This window comes from Carassius gibelio, chromosome B24 (genome assembly GCF_023724105.1).
Source record: "Carassius gibelio isolate Cgi1373 ecotype wild population from Czech Republic chromosome B24, carGib1.2-hapl.c, whole genome shotgun sequence".
NCBI classification, from domain to species: Eukaryota; Metazoa; Chordata; class Actinopteri; order Cypriniformes; family Cyprinidae; genus Carassius; species Carassius gibelio.
Genome location: NC_068419.1, coordinates 24448278 through 24465972, shown reverse-complemented (window position 1 = coordinate 24465972; position 17695 = coordinate 24448278). Strand labels below are relative to the sequence as shown.

At 41.6% G+C, this 17695-nt stretch overlaps 1 protein-coding gene across 1 annotated transcript; it reads left to right on the top strand.

Annotated features, from left to right (window-relative positions):
• The first annotated feature begins 15519 nt into the window (after window positions 1-15519).
• Window positions 15520-17386, top strand: LOC128013117 (uncharacterized). The gene has a single exon (XM_052595831.1). It carries the CDS (start codon window positions 15908-15910, stop codon window positions 17384-17386), a length of 1479 nt encoding a protein of 492 aa, XP_052451791.1. The 5' UTR covers window positions 15520-15907.
• Window positions 17387-17695: the final 309 nt, after the last annotated feature.

The window sequence follows — 17695 nt, the reverse complement described above, 5'->3', positions numbered from 1 at the left end:
TTGTGTTGGAGGATGACTGAAGTGCTCTGAGGTTGCAACTGCAGAAAAGAGCCCAATAATTCTCCCCAAATATAACCACTGTAACAACAATGAGTCTTACAGAATAATTAACTCAAATGATATATAGGGAATTTGAATAATTAATCAGGAATATGATTAATTTATATCTCAGATGACAGTTACATTAAATTTGATTGATTATGAAAAATAGCTCAATTGCCTATAACAATAAATAATCACAGGGCACTGTAACTTACTCATTAATATGTCAATATTACATTCTTCATATCAATTATTGTGATATCTCTTACTGTAAATTACTGCAAATCAAACCGTGGTATGTCCAGCAAACCACTGTAGACCTATCAATTTTCAATAAAGTTATCACGCCTTATAATTCAAGGAAAAGTATTCTCTGGCCATGAAAATATTATCCTATCCTTATGATAAATTTAGTTTCTAAATTTAGAGCTTGTAGCTAAAAATCAGACATCTCAGTGACTCGTAATGTGAGTGGGGTGGAGTCCAAGCCAATCGTCAGTATATGGGTGTTTAATAATTAAACTACAAATCACACAGAGTAAATATGCGTACGACAATACAAACAGTAAGCTTTATACAAGACATAACGAATCCAAATAAAAGAGAGAGAGAGAGAGAGAGAGAGAGAGAGAGGGAGAGAAAATAGAATGAGATCACATAAGGAGCTCAGGTATGAAAATCATAGTCAGTAACTTTTGGAAGCCAACAACAAATCAGATCATAACAACACTTTAAAGCAGCATTTAAATCTCCATAGAGAAAGTGATACTTGCAAAAGTGTCCAATGTGAGCGTGGCGTGAGATCGGCGTCGAGCTTGTGAGCTTTGCGCGCTGTTTCCGTTGAAACAGCCATGTGCCATGAAACGGAGGCCATGTGACGCGCGTGCACGCTGCGCTGGCTCTTGGCGTAAGCGTGGAGCACGTGGTCCTTTGTTCTGTCCTCGCGCGGTATTTGAAAGGTTCAACAAACATTGTTCCAGAATTCGTCTTCCTTGCGTGGAGAGGCGAATAGTTGAATAAAGTTAGTAAAGAAAAGAAAAGAACGAAAACGAAAGCTTCCAAAGGAGCCATTAAAATGGCCTATGGCCGCGCGGAAGCAACGTTGGAGAGCAGCGTGTTCGAGAACGGAGAATGAGAAGAAGAGGAAGAAGAGACGGGCGGACCTTGTTCGGTCGTTCTTATGGCTTGAAATGGTTCACGCCCCTTTTTCGCGTAAACAGCCAATGAAAGTCCGCGATCTGAAGCGGAGGGAAAAGTTCCTTTGTCTCTGTGGAGACAACCCCCCCTGGAGATCTAGGGCTTGTCCAAATTCCAGGGATTATTCTAGCAAGATTGTAATTCAGACTACATACATTTTCATTACTTTGCTCTAGATAAATGGGTCTGTCAGAGCATGACGATTAGAACAATACTAAACAATATATATATATATATATATGTGATCAAAACATGAAGTTACATTCAAATGTAGAATTACACATATTTAAAGATTTGCTTAACACATGATAACACTGCAGATGTTGGGAAACATCTAAATGTACCAAAAGGGAATACGTAATACATTTATAAAACATAAAAACAGAAAGTTAATGAATACATTCCATAGAGTGCATTGTTCAAAAGAAACCAGTGATTTGGCTTCTCTCCTGTCCTGTGTGGTCGTAAACTTTTACGACCTGCAAAAGTGGGGGTTGCAGAAACATGGCTCTCTTTGAGGAAGTTAAAATGAGGAGAGACATTTCCTAAAGTATAAGCTGGCAACTTATACTCTTCACATAACAAGGATTAACCATTTTATGCAATCCATAAACATATTTAAAAATACATATTAATAATAAAATGAAAGTAAGGAACTTATACGAAAGGTTTCCTTTGTCTCCAGTGTGTTGGAGGAATTTGGGTTGGGGGTTTTCATTTCTTCTTTGAAGCTCGCATGGGCATCGTAAATAATTTAAGTCCAGCCAGGCTGGCGCCAGGCCAGGCACTTGGTGCAAAAAGAGTTTCATTTGGAAAATCTGAATTAAACACATGAATCGATGATCTGCATATCCGTTACACACTTCCCCCTTTCGTCAGATGAAGTCCCTGTGTGGACATCATCGGACGGCAATCATCAGGATGGGCAGATGACAGGTGAATCGTGATGGTCATGCAGCAGGTGGGTCATGATGACAGGTGGCTCCTGAAGCTGAGGATTCAGCTTGGTGAGGTTCGGTATTGTCTTTGACTTTGCGTCCCTTTTCCGGGGATTCCATCGGAGACCTCCAGCCACAGTTGTCGTGAGTTTGGCTGTAGAGGTTTGCATCTCGTTGAGTATCCTGTATAGGATGAAGGTCACGCCAAGAGTCAGGGCGGGACCACTGACAGTGGAGATGCCCCGTGCAGTGTCGGCAGCAGTCCAGGCTAGGACCGCAGATGACTGGTTCAGAATGGGCTGTCGAGACAGTGCTTGGAGGGCTGTGTCGACAGGAGTAATGTCAATGTGTTGGGTGGTACCTTTCAGTACTTGGTCCAGCAGGTTGGCACGGGTGGCGGTGTCATGCTGGTCGTAGGTCAGTGTAGCTGAGCGCACAGGAGTGTTGACGAGCCATCTGTTACCCACAATCTCTGCTTGCGTTTCTGTGACTTGTGTACGAGGCTTGGCTTCGGCAGGGCAGCGCGTATCGCTGACCCAGGGTTGCAGCTCGCAGATTCCTTCAGAGTTGTGTCTGAGGAAGGGTTTGCTAAGGCAGAGATAATGAATGTCTTTGGTTAAAGTACACATGTGCATGTTTGGGGCCAGGTACAGCTGTGTGTCGCTGTCGTGGTAGGCCACCTCATTTGGAATGTGTGTTTTGGTGTGGGTGTTGCTCTTCCACATCCTGACACTGACAATGTCTTTAGGTCTGTAGACTTGGTTTGACTCGCTGATGAGTTGGTTCAGGAGCACGTTCACTTCTCTCTGTTTGGGGTTTACGTGCCGTAGGAAGGCGCTATTCAGAGAGTTGGCCAGGTGTATTTGTAGCAGGTCAGCTGGCATGGTGATGGCTTAAGACAGCACAGTTAACACAAGGCTTAAAGGTATCATGTACGGTGGGGTTTTACTCGTGGTTAGGCTGTCATTGGAGGAGCTAACCTCCCACACACAGCATGTCTGTTGTTAATGCTGTAAACAGCTGAGTCTGGGTAAAGTCCTTCTGGAAGACAGTAAACAGTGGTTTCAAGGAGTTTACAGTCTGGTTCGCTGCATTGACACTGGACATAACAATGTTAAACATTCTGGCGGCAGCAGCGGCTCTAAGCAAAGCTCCCGGGAACTGTTTGGAGCGGTGGTGGTGTCCACTTAACTCCATTTGTGTAACAGTCACTTTCTCATGTTGGCTGAACATGTGTTTTACATCGGCCTCAGTGTGAGTGAGGGAGTCCTCTCTCCATCGGAACCTTGTACAGCTGTATTCGGTTACAGTGCTGGGGTAGTGTGCCCTGTCATCGGTAGTCAGGAGTCTCAGCGGTTTTCTCGGTGGCAGCTGTCCTCTCTTTGGCTGACAGCACGGCACAGCAAACCACAGCAGCATCCTGGTACAGATAATAGGGAGAGAGAGAGAGAAAGAGGAGAAAGAAACAAACGAGGGCTGTCTTTGGTTGGACAGGGCAGCCTCTTTGCTTAGTGGGCGGCGACTGGGTTTAGCTCGCCCTCGCGAGCTAAAGCAAAGTCATTATCGAGGTTTCAGAAGCCCGCATATCCGCTATGTTGGTCTGTGTAGACAACGGAGCCGGCGTAAGCGATTCTGATGTAGGCAGGTTAGCTAGTAAAGTTCTTGTGCTGTGTGTAATCACTTCAACCTTGAATGTGGGTGGGTGGGTTGGGAGTGACCACAGAATGTTGTTTAGTGTGCCAGTTTTGGCAAGGGTGTCAGTGTGATCTTTAAAGTCCTCGTCTAGACTTGGTAACTTCGAGTGTCCTTTTACCTTCTTCCAGTACATGATCACATTGTGTGTTTTTGTGATGTTATCACATTGCTGGAACAGGTGTTGGTGTTTGACATGCTTGTTGTTTGCAAGTGTGAGTCCGAGTTCCACACATTCAGGTGAGGATTGGAAGAAACCCAGCGTGTGGTGTAAGGTTTGACCACCTTGCAGGTTGAGCCGAACAGCGACCCCTTTGGTGTAAGCTGGTACCACCGTACCCTGTTTGTTGACTAAGGTACAGAGGCTTGAACTTGGGCCTGTTGTTAGGGCATTGTACTCATGGCTGGCTGCTGGGGTTCCCGTGACCTCTGTGACCTGACCGTCAGGCTCTGTGGGAGTTCCCGTGACCTCTGCGACCTGACAGTCTGGCTCTAGCAACCTGTGTGGCTGGAGAGAAAGAGGTTCTCGCACTTGAGCAAAGTCTTTTAGCTGTTTGAAGTTCAGAAAAGGGTCAAAGTGTTCTAGCAGGTCTTTGTCGATGAGCAATGTATGAGTGTTCATTGGTGGGACATACATGGGATGTATTAGACTCATCGGAACGAATGTCAGGTGAATGGAAACAACCTGTTCAAACTGGATGTCATCCTGTCTGTACACCTGTACATTCAGTTCATAAGTTTGAGGTGTAAGAGTTCGATCTTGTCTCTTAGCTTCAAATTGGAGTCTTTTGAAAAGGTAAGATGAGATCACCGTCAGGTTTAATCCTGTGTCGATCAGGTCTTCCCTGTTGACTCCTTTTCGGCCCACCCCCTTTTTGACAAGGCTGCCCAGGAATGTTGGCATCAGGGCAGGTGTGACGATCGGTGGTTGGTGAGGACCGGTCTTGTGTAGCTCGCTGCGAAGGCAGGTAGTCAAAACAGCATTTTCTGGTACCTTGTGTTTGTGGTACCTGGTGTGAGGACCTGTGCTGTCTCGTTCAGGGTGTGCAGCTGTTGACTGTGGAGCTTGGGTGTTATTGTCACTTTGTGCTGTAACAGTTAGCTCTGTGGTCTGTAGATGACGGGCAGTGTTCTGGGTGCTTGGCTCATCTTCCTTGCGAGTTTTCATGTGAAGAAGATCTTTCAGCACCCTCAGGATCTCTGCTGTCTCAGACGTGGCTGCACTGTGTTTTTCTGACGTGGGCTCAGGACTGAGCTTACCAGTGTCGAGTCAAGAGTGGTTCCACTGCCGGATGTTGGGGCTTTGTGTCCTGGATGGTAGGAATCGCTCACTCTGGTGCGTTGGATGAGCACCATTACGATTGTGTTGCCCTCTGCTGGCTTGGAGCGGTATTGACTCTCTGCAAAAATGTCTGTGACTGTGGTGTTGTAGGGCGCCATCTAGCTTTAACTCCAAGCAGTGCTCAGAGACAGAGACTTTGGGTTTTTTCACAGTCTTTTCACAGATAGTCTTTTGCTTGGTGCAAGCTTTGTGGGCTAAGTTCCGTAACTCTTGTGTAGTCCTGTTACGTGGACACGCTGGGACTCTGAGATGAAAACTCCAACTGGCATGTAGGTTTAGGAGGAACAGAGTTTTTAAGTTGAAATCCTGTTCCATACCTGGTTCGTTGCATGCTCCAAAGTAGGTGTTTCGTAGCTGACTACAGAAAGTCTGTGGGTTTTCAAATCGGCCCTGTTTGAGGTCCATAGCAATAAGGAGCCCATGATCTGAGTTTGGATCAGAGAATTCAAGAATCAAAGTCTGTAGCAGTTGCTGGTAGTACGCTTTGACAGTCTCTGGTTGATGATCCAGAAAGCAATGCACATCACGGCTGGACGTGATTTTTAACAGGTACAATGTGTTCACATCTGTCACGTTAGCGACAGTTTGCAAATGAAAGTCAATGGCTTGTAAAGAAGCATGAACGTCATGTCCTCCTGCAGGATCTGGAATGAATGTAGAGATGCTTCTGGCTAGCTTGTGAAGTTCTCTGTGAGCAGTGCAGGGTTTAGTGACATGCGTTCTCTGGAAGGGTTCTCTTCCCTCCGTTGTTGACAGATGTTCTTGTAAGCTGGCTGGTGATTTCCTTAGAAGTGAGCTTACACCCACTTTTCCAGCTCTGGGTTCTTGGCTGAAAGGGTTGGAGTGGCGGCCCGGGATAAATTTTGTGGTGTGCGTTTCTCCGATCCAGCCACTCTGTAATCTGTGAGATTGTCTCAGTTCTGTGTGAACAGTGTCAAGTTCATCTTGGAGCTTGTCTCTCTGCAGAGTAAGCTTGTTGAATTTAGCTTGGGCCGCTTGCAAGTGTGTTTTGCAGGCCCAGGTTTTATAGTCTTTTTCTTTCAGTTCAGTCTCTGCTCTTTTTAGGAGAGCGCCACCTTGCTGGAGTTTTTTTGTTGAGTTCTTTTCTGGCTTCTCTCTCCAGCTGTTCTTTTTGATCTGTGTCGAGGCGAAGATCTTGCAGGGCATTGTGAAGTCTTTCAACTCCTTTCTGTAGCTCTGGATCTGTGTCGTCCTCTTTCTCGCGCTGGTTCTGGGTCTCGAGGAGGAGCTGATCAAGATGACTCTGGGTTGGGGCCTGGTCCTTCCAGGCCTCCTCCGCGATGTTGCTCCGTTGACTGAGCCGTGCCTGGGCGACGAGAATGTGAACTAGGCTTCCGCAGATCCTGGCGAGTTCTCCGTAGTAGTCGCTTTGGTTTGGATCGCATGCCATCAGTTCATCTAGCTCGGTGTCTAGTTGCTCTGGGTGCTGCAGCTTACTGGCGTCCTTGGGCAGGAAGGGGGTCGTCACTGCTTTCAACCATGTCGAGAGGTGGCCCCCGTGGACTGCTGGACTGGATGCCTGGAACATCCTGATTCTCTGTCGGCGAGAGAAGCACAGCACACACACACAAAAAGACCAATGCAAGTTCGTTCTACGTTTAACGAGCTATATTCATACGGGCTGTGCCGTTTATGAGAATTTTGGGGCTGACTGATGCAAACAGTCAGACAGTTAAGTAGCCAATTAACTTGGGTCAACGAAGGACCTGAAATGGAGATTTGACAGGCAGTAGCCTAGCGGGTCGTGTGATGACACCGGCTGCTGGTGGTCGCTCTACTATTTAACTTCGTTGGTGGCTCCCAGGTTACTGTCTCTATGTGAAATGAAAGAAACAAATCACAACAGAACAGAGGGTAGAAAAAGATCAAAGTGAAACACAACACTTGAAATGAGATGAAAACAATAGAAACACAATGTATTAGTGAGAATGAGGAGGCCTAAGCCTAGTGCTAGGTTTTAAGATAGGGCCAACAGGTGAGTGGGCTATCTGGGTAGGAAACCTAGAAATATGGTGTGGCAAAAGGGTCAGAACACTTAAAATATATCCGGGGGAATATCTAATATTCTGTGGCTTATAATAAGTGGATATGTTTTATCACTTTTGGTTCACCTGGTTGAATTGAAGTCATTCAGGTGGGAACCAGTGGCTTGGTCAACCTCCCCGGTGCTCCCCAAACACTGAACCGCAGTGTCCCCGGTCCTCCGTTACTCTGGCGTGGCGCCGTCTCGAACGGCTTGTGACTTTTAGCACAACCTTTGGAGTGCCAAAATTGCTGATGTCTCCTGGGACAAGAGGAACCGAGTTTCACTCGCAGCTAGTATCGGTAACACCGGTCGGGCAGCCTTGCTCACTGGAAACCTGAGATGACCAATCACCGAGGGAGTTCTACAATCAAATACACAAAGGATGAACAAAGGAAACTTAAAGTTAATTAAGGTTTGGTTTGTTTAACATCAATTGAGTAACTATATATGTAGAGAGGAGAGGTAACAGCTTTACCTAATAATAATAAAACAAAACAAAGGAATTATGATAATAATGGTAATTATCAAAATAACCTAAGTCAAAAGAGAGAAGAAAAATAATAAACATCAAATAAAACAGGAATGAAACAAGGGAGAAGGAGTAGCTGGTTTTCACCACAAGGGGGGGAGAAGTACTGCTTCTCTGTCTTTAACCTGCTGAGCAGAAAACTTAATTCAAATTAAAAATTCAAAACTGGTTTAAATCAAAATTTAAAATAAGCATGTATGAATTAAAAGGAAAATCTGAATAATATCCTATAATAACCATTGATAGCTTGTAAGTTATCATTAATGATCATGAAATTAATCAAACAGTGTGAGATTAATCAAGGAGGGTAGAAGTGGACATGCAATTCAAACAGAATGGAAAAGACAGAGGTCTGTTAGTCGATTTAACAGGAGACTGCCACTAGATGGCTTACCTTCTAAGTGGGTCAATCAGTGGTTGACCTGAAACATCTAGATTTCCACTATTAACAATTACATTTTAATTCAAATCATGTTTGAAACAAACTCAAAGTAAATGTAAACAGTCAAAAGCAGGGAACATTCTTTTGTTTCCCTGTAATAATATTCGCACGAGCAAAGCTGTAAATGCAAATATTTATCGAGAATTTAGGCATCTAATTCAAATACATCAAGGGGAAAGATTAGCAATTAGAGCGCATTATCTGAAACGGCCACGGGATGGCAACTTTGCACTCATGCAAGCTGGAATCAGAAAGCAGGGCGTACCCTGAAATTTCTAACCCACACGTTCCCTCTGGTGTTTAGATAGCGGAATTGCAATTTCAATATGACTTAGAAATTATCTGATCGTTTGTCAGGCTGATTTTCTGCATCAAAAATCACAAGTAACAAACCAAAGGTTTTAATCTCTGAGGTGCTATATTAACATAGGTTGAAGAAGGATCCGTTCACTTCCAAAACACAACTGTAATAAAAACAGGAATTTTCCAACTGTTGACTCCAATAAACATTTATCAAAATAGCACTTATGATTTAAATGTTTTAGGTTTAAAAATCGGGTAGCTAAGCCAATTTTAGACCAGGAGTTTTTATCGTTTATTTTTTTGAATATCCTGTGGTTTACCACGAATTCAATAACGATATTTAATAAGCAAGGCCTTTTTAACTGAATCAGAGGAACATCGTTCATGTTCAGATTTACATGTTGCAACTAATAAAAGATTTCTTTATCTTTTAATTATTCATATTAAAATGTTCTCACTGTAAAAAGATTTTGGTCTTTCTTAACAGGATACTTTTAACATTATACTGCAGTTTACTTTCATTAAAAATAACAGTGACTATACTGTTAAGTTTCTACAAATATCTAGCTATAGACCAGCTTTTTGCCTCAGTCAGTTGAGTGAGTTCGCGTCTTGCGACTTATCTCACAAGTAACGTTACATAATTTCATAGCGCACGTGCAGAAATTATTAAAAACCATATACATAGATTGATTGCTCACAAAACGAAGTTTGAAATGCCCGCGTTCCTCCACCAATTCTGTAACAACAATGAGTCTTACAGAATAATTAACTCAAATGATATATAGGGAATTTGAATAATTAATCAGGAATATGATTAATTTATATCTCAGATGACAGTTACATTAAATTTGATTGATTATGAAAAATAGCTCAATTGCCTATAACAATAAATAATCACAGGGCACTGTAACTTACTCATTAATATGTCAATATTACATTCTTCATATCAATTATTGTGATATCTCTTACTGTAAATTACTGCAAATCAAACCGTGGTATGTCCAGCAAACCACTGTAGACCTATCAATTTTCAATAAAGTTATCACGCCTTATAATTCAAGGAAAAGTATTCTCTGGCCATGAAAATATTATCCTATCCTTATGATAAATTTAGTTTCTAAATTTAGAGCTTGTAGCTAAAAATCAGACATCTCAGTGACTCGTAATGTGAGTGGGGTGGAGTCCAAGCCAATCGGCAGTATATGGGTTTTTAATAATTAAACTAGTAATAAATCAAACTACAAATCACACAGTGCGCTGGCTCTTGGCGTAAGCGTGGAGCACGTGGTCCTTTGTTCTGTCCTCGCGCGGTATTTGAAAGGTTCAACAAACATTGTTCCAGAATTCGTCTTCCTTGCGTGGAGAGGCGAATAGTTGAATAAACTTAGTAAAGAAAAGAAAAGAAAAGAACGAAAACGAAAGCTTCCAAAGGAGCCATTAAAATGGCTTTTTCTCTCAGCCCCTGTGCTGAGGGGGTTTGCGCTATGAGCGCGGCCTATGGCCGCGCGGAAGCAACGTTGGAGAGCAGCGTGTTCGAGAACGGAGAATGAGAAGAAGAGGAAGAAGAGACGGGCGGACCTTGTTCGGTCGTTCTTATGGCTTGAAATGGTTCACGCCCCTTTTTCGCGTAAACAGCCAATGAAAGTCCGCGATCTGAAGCGGAGGGAAAAGTTCCTTTGTCTCTGTGGAGACAACCCCCCCTGGAGATCTAGGGCTTGTCCAAATTCCAGGGATTATTCTAGCAAGTTTGTAATTCAGACTACATACATTTTCATTACTTTGCTCTAGATAAATGGGTCTGTCAGAGTATGACGATTAGAACAATACTAAACAATATATATATATATATATGATCAAAACATGAAGTTACATTCAAATGTAGAATTACACATATTTAAAGATTTGCTTAACACATGATAACACTGCAGATGTTGGGAAACATCTAAATGTACCAAAAGGGAATACGTAATACATTTATAAAACATAAAAACAGAAAGTTAATGAATACATTCCATAGAGTGCATTGTTCAAAAGAAACCAGGGTAACACTTTAGAATAAGGTTCCATTAGTTAATGTTAGTTAATGTATTAATTAACATGAACAAACAATGAATAATACATTTATTACTGTATTTATTCATCTTCGTTAATGTTAGTTAATGAAAATGCAGTTATTCATTGTTAGTTCATGGTAATTCACAGTGCATTAACTAATGTTAACAAGCACAACTTTTGATTTAAATAATGCATTAGTAAATGTTGAAATTAACATGAACTAAGACTTATAAATGCTGTAGAAGGATTGTTCTTGCTTAGTTCATGTTAACGAAAATAGTTAACTAACATTAACTAATGGAACCTTATTCTAAAGTGTTACCGAAACCAGTGATATGGCTTCTCTCCTGTCCTGTGTGGTCGTAAACTTTTACGACCTGCAAAAGTGGGGGTTGCAGAAACATGGCTCTCTTTGAGGAAGTTAAAATGAGGAGAGAGGAATTTGGGTTGGGGGTTTTCATTTCTTCTTTGAAGCTCGCATGGGCATCGTAAATAATTTAAGTCCAGCCAGGCTGGCGCCAGGCCAGGCACTTGGTGCAAAAAGAGTTTCATTTGGAAAATCTGAATTAAACACATGAATCGATGATCTGCATATCCGTTACACCACATATCCCTACTGCTCATTCGATATCACCATGAGCAAGTGAAACATCAAGGCAATCACTTGATGGAAGGAGCAATAAGGGCAGCAGGATAATGGATCTTGGAAGGTAAGTCACTTATCAATACAGTACTCCAAACAAATGCATAACCTGTCACAAGCTGCATGGAAAGCTTGAAGAACAACACATGGCAGACCTGCCATCTGAACGGTTTAAAGATGCCCTCCTTTCACAAATGATTGTCTTGATGTATTTGGACCCTGGTCTGTCACAAGCAGATGCACCAGAGGAGGACAGGTGGAGGGCAAGTTGTGGGCCATCATGTTCTGCTGAGAGTCTGAGAGCTGTACACATCGTGGTCATAGAGTTGATGAACCCATCAAGTTGCTAAAATGCTCTCAGGCGCTTCTTTGCACTCAGAGGCCCTGTGAAACAGCTCTGTTCTGATTGTGGTATCAATTTTTTCGGAGCATACAAGGTGCTTGGAATGCACAAAATGGTGCAGAGGTACCTCAGTGAGCAAGGATGCAGCTGGAAATTCAAACAATCACATTGCCAGAAGAATCCTAGATTCAGTGTTCCTATAGCTGAAAACTTGCTTAATCCACAAAGTTCATTCCACACTAATGGCAGAAGTTACTGCTATCATTAATGTACGACCACTCCTACCTGTGTCTGCAGACCTGGAACAACCATTCATACTTTCACCATCAGTGTTCCTTACACAAAAGAGTTCTGTCAGAGGGACCTGTACACAAAGCAATGGAGACAAGTTCAGGCCCTTGCAAACCTGTTTTGGAGCCTCTGGAGCCGTAAATACTTTCCTTTCTTGCAACACAGACAGAAGTAGATAGTACCTCTCAGAAACTTTCAAGTGGGAGATCTAGTTCTGCTCAGGGACAAGCAGATAGCCTGCAACTATTGGCCCTTAGCAGAATCTTTGCTGTTTTTCCTGAAAAGGATGGATATGTGTGAAATGTTGAGGTCACAACAACTGACAAGGTAACATATAAACCTTCCCAAGGGCAGTTGCAGAAGTTGTTCTACCCTCTACGCATAGACTTTAAGGTTTAGCATGCTCACAAGTTTATAGTGACCTCATATAGGTCAGACGGAAGTGTGTTGGGCTTTAACTAATTAAACTTTCAAATATCTGCTTGAAATATTTTTTGGTAAATATTCTAATGTAAAGATGTGAATTACTTTTCCTTTATCTACACTGTAAAAAAAAAAAAAAAATTGTTGCGTTAACGTGAGACTCTTATTGGCCGATTATAAAATGTTGCCGTTAATCTATTCTTAAAGTTGGGTTTAGAGCTGGGTCCATATTAGGCGAGCTATGATGACTTTCACCTTGATATTTTAGAGTGGATGTATACCTAACCAAATTCCACTGTAGGTGCGAGAACGAGTCTTCGAACCTGTGTGTATGCCTACAGGGCTTGGGCGCCGTGTTGCATTCTGGGACGTGGCGGCTATGTTGATGGCCTCGCGAATGTAAACTTACAGCAAGTTGAACGAGAAGAAGCAGAGTTGGGAGAAAGAAAAAAAATGTTAAAATCGCGGAAAGGTTGTGGGATTTATAAGGATACGCTAAATAGGGATGCCAGGACAAAATCGGCACTATTAACGGTTTGGATCCATATGAAATTCCCAACAAAGAGTGGAGTACCGATGACGACTTGCTGCCGCACTTTTGCATTACACATATACTTTGCTACCTTATTTGTTTTGTGAGGGCCTACACTTCAGAATAGTTCCGAAGCTACAAGTCAGTGGAGTCTCATGTACAGTTCACAAATGGATTGGTTCAGGAGCTGCAGATCATAGAATCGGCAAACAGTATACAGTAATCCAGGCAAAGGTAAACTGCGCTCTACCTAGCTGCTCGTTTAGTAACTGTTAGTGCTAACAACCATTCACACATGGACATTCACACTATATGTTTCAAAAGTGTAGTTAGTAGCTGTCAACTCTCCTGTTTTTTTCCGGGGTTTTTATCACGTATTTGAGCTCTTTTCCCGCTGTCTTCCCGTTTTAGTATTTTTTCTGTAAAATATCCCTCCATCAGACCTGTCAAGTCTCTATGCTGTTGTCCTGTTGCTACTCCTTACCCTTCCAGCCAACAGATGTTTTCAAAGCCTTAGCGTGATGTTGGGCTTTTTAAGATAACAACGTGGTTGTTGTGAGAGCACGATTTCACGCCAATCTAAAAGCAAAGTCATGTCAGACCTAGCTTCACAAATTGCTTAACGTTAGTTAATGCAGCAGTTTTGTAGTACGGATTTCTGTTGTCAGCAGAGGGATAGCAACAGAAAGATGAATGTTGAAATTTCCCATATTTTGGATGAGTAAACTGGGAATTTTCCCTTATTTTCAATGTTCAATGTTGACTTAAGCTATATAAATGAATATTCAGATATTATGGTCTCCGTGGTCGCGCCTCCAAGCAGGAAAGCGGTGGAAAATTAATCCATTCTCATTTTATTTTCCCCATGGTGATTATATGTTCCTGGTACACCCCACAATACAGCAATGGTTTACCATGGTTGAAACAGATTTTTAATTAATCAAATTAAGACACACAGATGAGAGGGAGTACGTCTAAACACTGCACAGTAGTCCGAATAGCAGTAAAGGAGGCCATCAACATGGTGGCCATGCCAAGTAATCTAGATTAATCTAGATTAATTCCAAGATTACAGTGAGATTAATCTAGATTAAAAAAAAAAATTATATTCCCACCTCTAATATATATATTTTTTTATTTGTTTCAGGTGAAGTCACTGCCTGTTCAGCCACTTCCTGTTAGTGCTCCCGGTTCTACATGAAAACGGACTGTGTTCGAAATGCCATACTATCATACTACTCGTACTATTTCTTCAGTATCCAGTATTTATCCTGTGCATAGTACAGTATTTATCCTGGTCATCCTGGTATTCCATGCATACAAAAAAAAAAAAAAAAAACATTTTTTGTATGTATGGAATACCAGGATGACCTACTATAATTGTTATCTGTAACTGTAATCTGTAATCTGCTAAATATAACTCAAGTATAATGTACAGAAGCAGTGTTCAGAATGGCATGCTACCACATTGCCATGCAAAGGCAAAAGATAACTTTTTTGTCAAAAATTAGTCATTGATATTCTTGGGTCATTCAAGACATCCTTTGTAATCTGCATATGAATCTCATGCATGAATCTTATATGAGTCGATTTTGTTGTTTTTCTGAAAAAACAAAAACAAAAAAACTATGGGTCATCTCAACCGTAACTTCGAAAAGCCCCAGAGAAACCAAGGCAGAACACCACCATATAAAAGCAGTTACAGCTTTTCCACTTTTTCACATGTTTTATCCACGGGTCAAAATGAAGTTACAGTGCCAGATTGTTATAGTGTTCTGCCTTATTTTTTTTAAATTTATTTTTTAATGTTAATTAAAGTCTGCTGCATTTTAATTATGGTGTAGACAGACGAATTAGAACTTGAAATAAATCAATTTGAATACCTTGGCAGCAGAAAATGCAGATATATAATGCAGATTATACAGTTCACAAATAAATCCACATCCTACTTTTTCCTGTAACCCGATAAAATCAATTCATGCCAATGAACGTCACTGAAGATGTTTAATCCACAAGCACTCTTCCTGAGCATTATTCCTGCCTGCTGGTGTTCACATAAATCCAAAAGTCATTATTTTAGTTTAGGCTATTTAATAATAAGTCAATATAAAAACAATATGCTATGTATAGCAATTTTTACATTAATGAGCATAGCAAATATGTTCAACTTTTGGTCTGCTCGGGGCAGGGCATTTTAAGGGCCTGATGTTGGAGGGATGCCCACCAAAGAGGGAACGGGATTTCTATGGAGGGCTACGCAGAACACGATTACTACCGAAGGGAACATTTCTGACAGGGTCCCCCATAACCCTCATCCAAACTCCCGGAACATGAGGATCCAAGGGGTATCCCTGCACAATACACTAGTGTCCTGCATGAGTCTCAAATGTAGGCCCTAGCCTGGCCCTAGCTTGAGCCACTCTTGACAGTCACAGTAGCATGGTCTCATGTTGTTTTCACCATCTTTCCTATTTGTTTTCATCACTAACTGATGGATGTTTAAAATATAAAAATAACGAGAAGCCTAAAACAGGGCTGAGGCCCGGCCCGCATCTGAACTATGATGTGACAATTGGCCCGAAAAAAGTGAAGCCTGATTGATTATGCTGTCCAGTTTGCCTAGTTTGCCAGTTCGCCCATGAGCAGTGTTTGGAATGACGGCGTTTAAAAGAACGGCGTTATTGACATTATTTTCTATTGATTAAGTCTTTCTTTACAGACTTTCTGTGTGGATACTGTTTTCATTTGTTGATCTGGTTTCATTTCAATTCATTTTCTTATAAATGCATTTGTTTAGTTTATTTCTTCTGTTTTCTAAATGGATATAAAGATATAAAAAGTTAATTCCTGTCTTTATTGTTTGTGGTTATACACTGGGGAATATACTAAGATTTTGTAGTAATGTGTTCTTAGTTGGTGGGCCCCTCCTATTATTCAGATATATGTAACTGCATGCTAGTAAAGGAGACAGTGGTTATATAGATGGCGCCCGAACAGGGACCCACAGACTTCATATATGTTGTTGAAAAATTCCCAGTGTCTGTCACAAAATAAACCCTAACACGTTAATAAATAAATAAATAAAATGGCTAGTCAGGAAGTTTTGAATGAGGATGAGCCCGTACCCAATACAGATTTTTCATCTGCACCATTTAGCATCCATAGAGAACCCCTACGAGAGTTGATTAATACGTTCAGTGACTTGTACCTTGATTCAGAGGAGGAAGACGTGTTTGTGGATGACGGACAAAAGGAAGTCACATTTCTACCTCCACCACCACCTGAAATTTACGCGGAACCGACGCACCATCCTTCCACTGCTGTTTCAGATATGTTAGAACAACTCACAGGACGTTTCACCAAACTTGAGGAGCGTATTACCGACATCAATCAACGGGTGAGTGAACAAGTTTCCTTCATTGATGTTGAATCACAACGCAAAGCTACAGAAGATAAATTGTTATACCAAATAGACCGTGAGTGCAGTAGAGTGAGAAAACATCTAGAACTGAGCATTCGCGATCTTGGACAGTCAGTGCTAGACTGTTTGAAGAGAAGAGACCAACAATTGGATCAGAGATTACAAGCTTTCCAGCCTTTTATATCCACCCCAATTCAGCCCATGAATACCAGTACTGTTCACAGACCATTGACCGATCAAACCTACAGTCTTCAGTCAAATACTCAATCTGTCATGGACTGTTCAAATCAGTACAACCCACCAGTCAAACTTGAGTTTCCTAGTTTCAGCAATAGCCCGGATGAAGATCCTATCTTATTCATTGAACGATGTGAGGAGTATTTCACTGTTCGACCTTTGAAGAATAGTGAAATTTTGGCTTCTTTAACTGCCGTACTTAAAAGTACTGCAAAAGATTGGTGGATGGCGGAGAAAGGGAATGTCTGTGACTGGAAACAATTTAAAAAAATATTTCTGCAATCTTTTCTCAGTGAGGATTATGAAGAGTTGGCAGTAAGGAAGCTGATGGAGAGGAGACAAGGTGCAAGAGAAAGTTTCAGAGATTTTGCTTTTCACTATAGAGCTCTTTGTTTGAGATGGAAGAAGGACATGTTAGAAAGAGAGGTGGTGCAAGCTATTTTACGTAACTGTAACCCACGGCTTGCTAGCTTGCTACGTGGCAATATAAAAGATGTAGGAGAACTTGTAAAAGTAGGTACACAGATAGAACGAGATTTTTTTGAGTCCAAGAAATACTGGAGTCAAGTTAATGGAGATGAGCAAAAGAAGAGAAATCCTCCAGATCACGATTCACATCGCAAAACAGCGGCAGCCAATACCAGAGTTGTCCAGACTTGCCAAAATTCTATGCAATATGACATCAGAAACCTTATCATTCCCATAACCCTACAAGACATGCATATTACTGCTATGGTGGACACTGGCAGTACTTTGTCACTAATTCAAAAGTCATGCTGGAAACAGTTAAGCCGTCAAGAAGTATACCTACCTGGTGGGGGACAAACTTTCCTTTTAGCCAACGGACAACGCCAAACGCTGTTGGAAAGGTTGTGTGGAAGAGTGAAGTGCAGGGTCGTCCAATAGAGCTTACCCTGTATATAATGAATGACACTGATTTAACAGTACCAATCATACTTGGCATGGATTTTCTGTTGAAATCAGGAATGGTCTTGGATTTCAATAATGCTCAGTATGGTTTTTCTCCAATAGAAGGCGCTGAAACACCAATCTTCTTTCCATTCCTTCATCAGGACATTAATTCTACCATTAACTTTTACCTTGCCATACCTTTACAGCCTTGCAGTGATGAAGTACTCCATTCTATACACCAACTATCGGAGAAAGCAGACACCGACATGCAGACACAGCAAGAGCTTGAAAATCTAATGTTAA